Genomic DNA, 11773 nt, shown 5'->3' on the forward strand with positions numbered 1-11773 from the left:
ACCACAGCCTCCCAGACACTGTTCAGAGAGGTGTACTGTTTTCCCTCCTTGTAAATATCACATTTGATGATGGACCACAGGTTCTCAATGGGGTTCAGATCAGGTGAACAAGGAGGCCATGTCATTAGATTTTCTTCTTTTATACCCTTTCTTGCCAGCCACGCTGTGGAGTACTTGGACGCGTGTGATGGAGCATTGTCCTGCATGAAAATCATGTTTTTCTTGAAGGATGCAGACTTCTTCCTGTACCACTGCTTGAAGAAGGTGTCTTCCAGAAACTGGCAGTAGGACTGGGAGTTGAGCTTGACTCCATCCTCAACCCGAAAAGGCCCCACAAGCTCATCTTTGATGATACCAGCCCAAACCAGTACTCCACCTCCACCTTGCTGGCGTCTGAGTCGGACTGGAGCTCTCTGCCCTTTACCAATCCAGCCACGGGCGCATCCATCTGGCCCATCAAGACTCACTCTCATTTCATCAGTCCATAAAACCTTAGAAAAATCAGTCTTGAGATATTTCTTGGCCCAGTCTTGACGTTTCAGCTTGTGTGTCTTGTTCAGTGGTGGTCGTCTTTCAGCCTTTCTTACCTTGGCCATGTCTCTGAGTATTGCACACCTTGTGCTTTTGGGCACTCCAGTGATGTTGCAGCTCTGAAATATGGCCAAATTGGTGGCAAGTGGCATCTTGGCAGCTGCACGCTTGACTTCTCAGTTCATGGGCAGTTATTTTGCGCCTTGGTTTTTCCACACGCTTCTTGCGACCCTGTTGACTATTTTGAATGAAACGCTTGATTGTTCGATGATCACGCTTCAGAAGCTTTGCAATTTTAAGAGTGCTGCATTCCTCTGCAAGATATCTCACTATTTTTGACTTTTCTGAGCCTGTCAAGTCCTTCTTTTGACCCATTTTGCCAAAGGAAAGGAAGTTGCCTAATAATTATGCATACCTAATATAGGGTGTTGATGTCATTAGACCACACCCCTTCTCATTACAGAGATGCACATCACCTAATATGCTTAATTGGTAGTAGGCTTTCGAGCCTATACAGCTTGGAGTAAGACAACATGCATAAAGAGGATGATGTGGTCAAAATACTCATTTGCCTAATAATTCTGCACGCAGTGTATATCAACCCGCTCAACTCCTCCAGCTGTCCATCATGCTGCCTGCAGATTGCACTGGATTTTCATGGTGACAGATTCCCATTAACTCAGTTCATACTCACCTCTGCTATCTCTGTAATATTTGTATAATTAATAGGGTTGACGCAGTACTAGTTCTTGGTACAGACCCCACCCCCCCTCCCCATGTCTCAGCCACCACTGTGCTAAGGGTGGTTTCTTATTTCTATGTCTTCTTATTTAGAATTGAGGCTTGTTTCTTATTCAGTATATTATTTGCAAAAAGTAAAGTGAGTTTTTCAATGGTTCAGTCGTAGGACAACTGCATTTAAAAGAAGGGAATTCAAGAAATTTGTCTGAAATCAGCTTAGCCAAGGGTGATGATGGGTATCAGACTGGAAATTTTAGAATTTTTGTGGTTAAAGGGGTAACCACTCAATGGCTTAATTCCTGGCTGGTGTCAAACAGGAAATGTACACGACAGTCAAGAATAGGTCTGTATCACAGAAACCTCTAGGTTGAGTTGCACTGAAATTTTGACATAGGAACAGAAACCCAGAACAGCCAGATCCAGCATATGTCATACACTTTCTGTGCCTAATGGATCCCATTGACTAATCAGGCTTCTGGCATTGGTACCGGTATTCTGACAGACATATAACCACTGCATACAGTGGTATTCAGTCCTTTTTTTGCTGGAATCTGCAAGGGAGGCTCCTGCTGGAACCTCTGCTGCAGATGTGAACCAAGCCTTAAAGACTTTGTAGCCTGGATATTTTTGAGTCCCCGGTTTTCATACTATAAATGCTCAATAAAACTCCTTGTATGTTGACCACACCTCGACTGGCCAGTCAGGGGCACCAGACTCATCTACACTTCAGTGTAGTGTATGGATACAAGTGCTTATAAAATAATCTACGTATGTATTTACATACTTCGTAATAGCATATATTATACAGTCCTGATCAAAAGTTTAAGACCACTTGAAAAATGGCAAAAAATTATATTTAGCATGGCTGGATCTTAACAAGGTTCCAAGTAGAGGTTCAACATGCAACAAGAAGAAATGGGAGTGAGACAAAACATTTTTTGAGCATTCAATTTAATGAAAACAACGAATAAACGGAAACAGGCTGTTTTTTAGCTGATCAAAAGTTTAGGACCATACCTCCAAAAAAAAAACTAAACCCCCCCCAAAACAGAAATCCAACTTCCAAACATGAACTCAGTAATGAGTAGCTCCGCCATTATTGTTTATCATTTCAAAAATTTGTTTCGGCATGCTTGATGCAAGCGTTTCCATGAGGTGAGTGGGAATATTTCTCCAAGTGGTGAAGACTGCCGCACGAAGGCCATCTACTGTCTGGAACTGTTGTCCATTTTTGTAAACTTCCCTTGTCATCCATCCCCAAAGGTTCTCAATTGGATTTAGATCAGGGGAACACGCAGGATGGGCCAAAAGAGTGATGTTATTCTCCTGGAAGAAGTCCCTTGTCCTGCGGGCATTGTGTACTGTAGCGTTATCCTGTTGAAAAACAGAGTCGTTACCACACAGACGAGGGCCCTGAGTCATGAGGAATGCTCTCTGCAACATCTGGACATAGCCAGCGGCCGTTTGACGCCCCTGCACTTCCTGAAGCTCCATTGTTCCACTGAAGGAAAAAGCACCCCAGACCATTATGGCGCCCCCTCCACTGTGGCGCGTAGAAAACATCTCAGGTGGGATCTGCTTGTCATGCCAGTAACGTTGAAAACTATCAGGACCATCAAGGTTACATTTTTTCTCAGAGAATATAACTTTCTTCCACCTTTGAATGTCCCATATTTGGTGCTCTCTTGCAAAGTCCAAAGGAGCAGTTCTGTGGCGTTCAAGGAGACAAGGTCTTTGAAGACGTTTTTTGTTTTTGAAGCCCTTCAGTCTCAGATGTCGTCTGATGGTTATGGCGCTGCAGTCAGCACCAGTAAGGGCCTTAATTTGGGTCGAGGATCGTCCAGTGTCTTGACGGACAGCCAATTGGATCCTCCGGCTCAGTGCTGATGAAATTTTTTGGGGTCTTCCACTTGACTTTTTTGTTCCATAACCCTCAGGATCATTTAAGAATTTAAAGGGCTTCTGTCACCCCACTAAACATTTATTTTTTTTTGGTTATTTATAATCCCTATACTGCGATTTTTTCATACATACTGTAATTAATCATTTTGGTTTAGTAGATTATGTTAAAAACGTATTTTTAAAATATGCAAATTACCTTGCTACCAGCAAGTAGGGCGGCCTCCCAACGATCCCGGCATCTTCTCTTCCGGGTGTACTTTATGACGTCATCGGCGCAGGCGCATTGAGAGTCCTCCTCTCAGTGCGCCTGCGCCAACTGAATACAGTTACGGCACAGGCACGAGATCTTGATAGCAGACAGGACCAGCCAGAGGACGATCCCGTCCGTTGGCCCTGTCAATCAACATGCGGAGGGGGCGTCTTTAGGATAGGAGGATGCGGCTGCTACCAGCAAGTAGCCGCCCTACTTGCTGGTAGCAAGGTAATTTGCATATTTTAAAAATACGTTTTTAACAATCTACTGAATCGAAATGATTACAGTATGTATGAAAAAAAAAAAAAAGTTTAGTGGGGTGACAGAAGCCCTTTAACCCCTTAAGGACTCAGCCCTATTTCACCTTAAGGACTTGGCCATTTTTTGCAAATCTGACCAGTGTCACTTTAAGTGCCGATAACTTTAAAACGCTTTGACTTACCCAGGCCGTTCTGAGATTTTTTTTTTTTCGTCACATTGTACTTCATGACACTGCTAAAATTGGGTCAAAAAAGTTGATTTTTTGCATAAAAAAATACCAGATTTACCAAAAATTTCGAAAAATTTGCAAATTTCAAAGTTTCAGTTTCTCTACTTCTGTAATACATAGTAATACCCCCAAAAATTGTGATGAATTTACATTCCCCATATGTCTACTTCATGTCTGTAGAATTTTGGGAATTATATTTTATTTTTTGGGGATGTTACAAGGCTTAGAAGTTTAGAAGCAAATCTTGAAATTTTTCAGAAATTTACAAAAACCCAATTTTTAGGGACCACCACAGGTCTGAAGTCACTTTGCGAGGCTTACATAATAGAAACCGCCTAAAAATGAACTATTCTAAAAAACTACACCTCTCAAGGTATTCAAAACTGATTTTACAAACTTAGTTAACCCTTTAGGTGTTGCACAAGCGTTATTGGAAAATGGGGATGAAATTTGAGAATCATTTTTTTGCCTAATTTTCCATTTTAACCCATTTTTTCCACTAACAAAGCAAGGGTTAACAGCCAAACAAGACTATCTTTATTGCCCTGACTCTGCCGTTTACAGAAACACCCCATATGTGGCTGTAAACTACTGTATGGGCACACAGTAGGGCGTAGAGGGAAAGGTGCGCAGTATGGTTTTTTGGAAGCCAGATTTTGCTGGACTGGTTTTTTGACACCATGTCCCATTTGAAGGCCCCCTGATGCACCGCTAGAGTAGAAACTCCATAAAAGTGACCCCCATCTAAGAAACTACACCCCTCAAGGTATTCAAAACGTTTTTTTTACAAACTTTGTTAACCCTTTAGGTGTTGCACAAGATTTAATGGAAAAAAGAGATACAATTTCAAAATTTCACTTTGGCAGATTTTCCATTTTAATATTTTTTTTCCTGTTACAAAGCAAGGGTTAACAGCCAAACAAAACTCAATATTTATGGCCCTGATTCTGTAGTTTACAGAAACACCCCATATGTGGTCGTAAACCGCTGTATGGGCACGCGGCAGGGTGCAGAAGGAAAGGAATGCCATACGGTTTTTGGAAGGCAGATTTTGCTGGACTGTTTTTTGTTACACCATGTTCCATTAGAAGCCCCCCTGATGCACCCCCAGAGTTGAAACTCCAAAAAAAAGTGACCCCATTTTAGAAACTACGGGATAGGGTGGCAGTTTTGTTGGTACTAGTTTAAGGTACATATGATTTTTGGTTGCTCTATATTACACTTTTTTGTCCGGCAAGGTAACAAGAAATAGATTTTTTGCCACTTTTTTTGTTATTTACAACATTCATCTGACAGGTTAGATCATGTGGTAATTTTATAGAGCAGGTTGTCACGGACGCGGCGATACCTAATATGTATACAATTTTTTATTTTTTTATTTAAGTTTTACACAATGATTTCATTTTTAAAACAAAAAAAAAATGTTTGTGTCTCCATAGTCTAAGAGCCATAGTTTTTTAAGTTTTTGGGCGATTATCTTAAGTAGGGTCTAATTTTTTTGTGGGATGACGGTTTGATTGGCACTATTCTGGGGTGCATATGATCGCTTGCCATTACACTTTGTGACGTAAGATGACAAAAAATGTTTTTTTTTTACACCGTTTTTATTTTTTTACGGCGGTCATCTGAGGTGTTAGGTCATGTGATATTTTTAGAGTCGGTCGATACAGACGCGGCGATACCTAATATGTATACTTTTTTTTATTTATTTAAGTTTTACACAAGGATTTCATTTTTGAAACAAAAAAAATAAAAAATAAAATCATGTTTCAGTGTTTCCATAGTCTAAGAGCCATAGTTTTTTCAGTTTTTGGGCGATTATCTTGGGTAGGGTATGATTTTGCGGGATGAGATGACGGTTTGATTGGTACTATTTTGGCGTACATGCGACTTTTTTGATCACTTTTATTACCTTTTTTGGGAAGTAAGGTGGTTCAAATTTCAATTTCCTAGTAGTTTTTATTTTTATGGTGTTCACCGTGCGGGGAAAGTAACATGACCGTTTTATAGATCAGGTCGTTACAGACGCAGCGATACCAAACATGTGTAGGGAATTTTATTTTTTTCAGTTTTTTGATTTTTACTTTTTTTTCACTTTTTTTTACTTTTTTTGACCCAGACCCACTTGGTTCTTGAAGATCCAGTGGGTCTGATGTCTGTATAATACAGTACACTATATAGTGTTTTGTACTGTATTTTACTTACACTTTGTCTGAACAGATCTCTGCCTTTAGCACAGATCTGTTCAGCACCATGGACAGCAGGATGCCTGAGACTGCGTCCTGTTGCCATGGGAATCTTCCGTCTGCTCAGTAGTGGTCAGAACTTCGCAGACGGGGAAGGGTAAGGACGGGGCTGTCGGGGGGCTGTCAGGGAGCTCTCTCCATCGGGGGGCTGCAAAGGCACTGCAGCCCCCCGATGGGAGAGAGCTCCCTCTTACTGTTAACTTTTTCCATACAGTGGTCCGTACGGACCGCTGTATGGAAAGGGTTAAACGGCTGAAATCTGCAGATGTCAGCAGTTTATACCAGGGTGTCAGCAATGTGCTGACACCCTGGTATACCCACTGGCCACCAACGAATTTTCAAGAGGAGGCGGGCGGGGATCGCAATCCCGCCTCCCGCACCGCCCACAACTTCCCCCCCCCCCCCCCCTGCACCACCCGCCGGCAAAAAAATCACGCAGGGGTGCAGGGGGGGTGGAAAATCTATATTTGAGGGACACTAAAGTTTCTGATCCCCGCGGTCAGGGACCGCGGGGATCAGAAACTGCAGAAAGAGCAGCAAACTGCAGGTCTGAATTGACCTGCGGTTTGCAGCGATCGCCGATAGGGGGGGGGGGTCACATGACCCCCCCTGGCGTTGTGACAGGATGCCGGCTGAATGATTTCAGCCGGCATCCCGTTCCCATTAACCCACGCAATCTTCATTTAAAGTTAGGATGTACCGGTACGCCCTGCATCCTTAAGGGGTTAAGAAATTCCAAATGACTGTCTTAACTGCGTCCCACCTCAGCAGCGATGGCGCGCTGTGAGAGACCCTGCTTATGCAGTTCAACAACCCGACCACGTTCAAAAAGGGAGTTTTTTTGCCTTTGCCATCACAACGTGTGACTACCTGACAGAAAATGACAATGAATCCACATCTTTGCACAGATTTGGCCTTTTAAAGGCATGTGGTCCTAAACTTTTGATCAGCTGAAAAACAGTCTGCTTCAGTTTATTTGTTGTTTTCATTAAATTGAATGTTCAAAAAATGTTTTGTCTCACTCCCATTTCTTCTTGTTGCATGGTGAAGCTCTACTTGGAACCTTGTTAAGATCCAGCCATGCTAAATATGATTTTTTGCCATTTTTCAAGTGGTCTTAAACTTTTGATCAGGACTGTATCTATCTATATATGGGGTCATTTATCAAACCAGATATGTCAGTTTTTTGGTTTATAAATGTTGAACAACATGCCAATTGCTACTTTTTTGCGACATATCTGCAAGCCACTTTTCAATGTGGTCTATGTTTAAAGCAAAGTGAGATTAGACCTGGATTACAGCACATTTACTGTCTGCGACACTAGAAATGGTGCAGAAGTGTAAAAAAAAAGTCACATTCTACGCCAGGCAGCCTCCTGGTATATTTCTTAGGACTGAGTCATACAACACAATGCAGTTGCACCAAATACTTGAAAACTGTGCATAAATTTGGTTCAACCACACAATGCAAAAGCAAACTTCAAAGTAACAAAAACAATCTCAATGATAAATGACCCCCTTTATATAGTTTATAATTACCCCTTTATAATGACCCCCTTTTATATGGAAATGACTCCCGCTGCATCACTGTACAGGCATTTAGGAGTAGCTGTACTCAGCTAAGTATCTCAGACAGACCTGGCAGAGCTGATTTGTCCAGTTTGAGATTTGCAGCAAACTAGTCTGATTCGGATCTCGGAGAATAGAATTTTCCATCATCTCTAATAAGGAAGGCGCACATCGCAGCGTAATAACCTTCAGGCGGATTGCTATTGCAATTATCCATTTGTAGGATTAGAGGTTATCAGACTGCATATCTCTCTCTTCAAAGCAAGGTAAAACAAGTTAAGCAGATAAACCCATTCTACTGAAAGGGGGTCAGGTGGACCAAAAAGTTGGACTGTCCCTTAAAAAAGCGGGTGGTCAGAGGAAAGGTTCCCATTCTCTGAACAGTTCTTCAAGCTAGTTGACAGTTGCACGTACATTCTCCTGGTTGTGTAGGGCTCTGTCATCAGACAAGACAATCACCCGAGTCCCTGCATTCAGGATACAGTGCAGTGTATCAGGTTGTACCTAGAACAGCTGATTGTGTCATAGGTTTCTTTAATACTGTGCACAGTGATAGCTCTCAGAGTTAAAAGGGCTGTCTCACTTAGTTAATACAAGCCACTTACTAATGTACTGTGAGTGTCCATATTGCCTCCTGTGCTGGCTTGATTCATTTTTCCATCACATTATACACTGCTCATATCCAGTGGTTACGACCACCCTGCAATCCATCAGCTGTGGTCGTGCTTATACAGTATAGGAAAAAGTGCCAACCTCTCTGGTGTCCGGGACCATGGGAGCATGCATAGGCACACATGCGCAGAAGCGCCCATCCCGGCCACCTTGTATCCGCACTACCCCTGGAAACAACCAGTGTATAATACAATGGAAAAATGAATCAAGTCAGCACAGGAGGCAATATGGACAATCACAATACATTAGTAAGTGCCTTGTGTTAACTTTCCCTACGTGATAAATGCCATTTGCTGAAGGGAGACAACCCCTTTAAGATAATGCATGTATCTTAAATTCTGTCGAATACCACTTAAAACACATTCTGATATAGTTGTCCCAAATGACAAACTCAGCACTGCTACATCTGTAGCACTGCTTGGAGTCGGAATACAGTATATTAAATCATTTTTTACGCTTACCGGAGTCAGGATACAGTGTAAGAGGACGGAAAACCACACGAGAGAGCTTCCAATCACACAGTCCATTTTACTGGATGGGTATCTCAGATCCTGTTCTTAGAAGCCAATCCTACACCTTGCAAGGCAGTCGTGCGTCGGCGTCTTTTCTATGCAGATTCATTCACGTGCACAGTCTGCTCAATAGAGAAGGTAAGAGAGGGACAAGGACAAAGTGAGAAAGGCTGGTTAGACAGGGACATAGTTATTCCAAAGGGTCCAGCCCCCCATCCCATGTAAACTCTCACAAAGCAAACACAACATTCCTTGTCCAAGAGAAAATAGTCCCAATTACCAGGATTTGCGTGTGCCATAGAAGAATGTGTATGGATTGAGCGCTTCTCCTTCCTTTTCTGCTTCTCTCATTCTGTTCCCTTGTCTCTCCCCCTGTTTCCTCCCCTTTGTCTGTATCCTCTCTTCTCTCCTTGTGATCTGCTGTCTATAGAACTTGTAGCGGGCAGGACACTGGAGGTCCTGACTCTTCACACAGAAAGGTAGAGGAGATAGACAGATAAGCAGAGGGTGGTGGATAGGAGGGATCCACAGATGAAACCAGCGCTGGTTTGGATGTGTAGAGGGAGAGCTGGGCGAGCCCTCGCACCCCGTGCACCCAGGAATGGACAGCACAGCACATTCTGACAGCCACTGTTTGAACTACATGTGTGTAAAGAGAGCGACTCCTAATGTGCATGTGCTGGTGACTCAATGCACGCATGACACAGATTTACACCCATCTCTGAGAACAGTAATTTCACACTAGCATTTAAAAAACAAAAACGCTTCAGTTTTGTCCCCATTTATGGTCAATGGCGACAAAACTGAACTGAACAGAACAAAATGCTCCAAAATGCATTCCGTTCCTTTAGTTGTGTTCCCAGACCGGAGAGGAAACCGCAACATGTTGTAGTTTTCCTTCCATCCTGGGATGCTGAGAAAGACAGATCCGGCATGACACACAATGCAAGCCAATGGGGACTGATCAGTTTTCTCTGACACAATAGAAAACGGATCCGTCCTCCATTGACTTTCAGTGGAGTTCATGACGGATCCGTCTTGGCAATGTTACAGATAATACAACCGGATCCATAACGGATGCAGATGGTTGTATTATCAGTGATAGAAGCGTTTTTTGCTGAACCCCTTGCTGAACTACAAACACTAGTGTGAAAGTAGCCTTACAGAGTAAGAAGTTCTGGAAGTTAATCACTCAGCCTTTGACTTACATGCTCGCAGTATTCACAATAAGTGAACGTCTACCTCTGGCACCTTTCCCTGTTTGCATGTAGAATTAATCTACATAAAGAGTTGAGTAACTGTTTAAACACATTGTCTGCTTGTTCTTCTACTTATCCTCAGTTACCGCCTGTGTTATAGTAAAGAGCTTCTTTCACAATTTCCGTTCACACAGAGCCCAAATCTCCCAGCAGTCCTTGCTGGTTCAGTCTCTATGGATGCAGCACTCGCTCAGATGATTTCTATTCCGGGACAGGTTGCCTTTATACAGACACAATTCTCACTCTGCATTATATTCACTTCTTAAATTGTGTTGTCATACCTTCCACAGCTATCTGTTGTGTCAATTTATTTCACTTGTAGTCATGCTGCTATAGCTACATCTAGTGGCCATTTGTGCAAACAGTTTCTAGCTAGCCAGTATTTAATCCTTGGTATCTCCTATAGGTATTTATCACCTATGGCCATGGTAACATCATCAAGTCAGCTCATAGCAGCCATCTTTCTTCCAAGGTCAACTCAAGGACACCCAGACTTAAAGGGGTTGTCTTAATTCAGTAAGTGGCATTTATCATGTAGAGAAAGTTAATAGAACACACCTAAAGTATTGTGATTGTCCATATTGCTTCCTTTGATGGCTTTATTAATTTTTCCATCACATTATACACTACTTGTTTCCATGGTTACAGACCACCTTGCAATTCAGGTGCAGTGGCCGTGCTTGCACACTATAAGAAAAAGCACCAGCCTATGTGCGCTCCCACGGTTCCCGGCCATCAGAGAGGCCAGCTCTTTTTCCTTTAGTGTGCGAGCATGACCACAGCTGATGAATTGCAGGGTGGTTGTAACCATTGAAATGAGCAGTGTATAGTGGGATGGAAAAATGAATCTAGAGAGCAAAGGAAGCAATATGTATAATAACAATACATTAGTAAGTGGCTTGTATTAACTTTCTCACCATGATAAATGTCATTTGCTGAAGTTAGACAACCCCTTTAATGTGGCATTACTGGTATGTTGAGGTTATTAGTTAGCATTGCAGGATGTATATGTATGTATATTGATATGCTCCACTGAATGCATCCTCTATTCTATGCACATGTTTGTTTGCATACATTTGAAGTGTAATGTGTTATGGCCTGTTGTCACATGCTGATCTACAATAGTAAGCACATTCTCTTTTTGTTCCACAGTTTCACCCTATCCTTGCGATAAAAGTTGAATTAGATGTTAGTTAATGAGTCGCTAGGAGGGCATTTAGCTGCCTGTCAACATATTCGCCACTCACACATAAGGAGGACATAACATGTGTTAAGTGGTTTTCCAGGGAGTATTTGAAAAAAGGGACACATAAAATGCAAAACAAAAAAGAAGCACCTTCACTTATTTTTCAGCGCAATTTCTCACAAGACTTTGCGCAAAAATACAATAAGCCTGTAACCAATTAATAAATGCCCTGGGAACAGCCTTCACCAATCATCATCCCTCTCATCAGTTTTTATCACTTTTAAAAAATCTCTAAAAAATATCTATTTTGTCCCCATCAGGAGAAAGATGAAAACCAAACAGCGACAATTCATTGTACATACTGGAGGAGATATATTTTAAGACTGGTGCATCTATACGCCAGTCTTGATCT

General features: G+C 42.1%; 1 protein-coding gene across 3 annotated transcripts in view; it reads right to left on the bottom strand.

Moving 5' to 3' along the window:
• LOC120981013 (vascular endothelial growth factor A-like) overlaps nt 1-9551 on the bottom strand; it is an 89860-nt gene extending 80309 nt beyond the window's left edge. For 2 of the 3 annotated variants that reach the window (XM_040410462.1, XM_040410459.1), the window contains exons 1-2: nt 9197-9551; nt 8866-9038 (exon numbers count right to left, since the gene is read on the bottom strand). In XM_040410462.1, coding sequence (XP_040266396.1) covers nt 8866-8931 — 66 coding nt within the window. In that variant the 5' untranslated portion in view covers nt 8932-9038; nt 9197-9551. The remainder of the gene's footprint in view (nt 1-8865; nt 9039-9196) is intronic. The other variant, XM_040410460.1, reaches the window with a different exon arrangement.
• Between the last annotated feature and the right edge of the window lie 2222 nt (nt 9552-11773).

Source organism: Bufo bufo, chromosome 10 (genome assembly GCF_905171765.1).
Source record: "Bufo bufo chromosome 10, aBufBuf1.1, whole genome shotgun sequence".
NCBI lineage: Eukaryota > Metazoa > Chordata > Amphibia > Anura > Bufonidae > Bufo > Bufo bufo.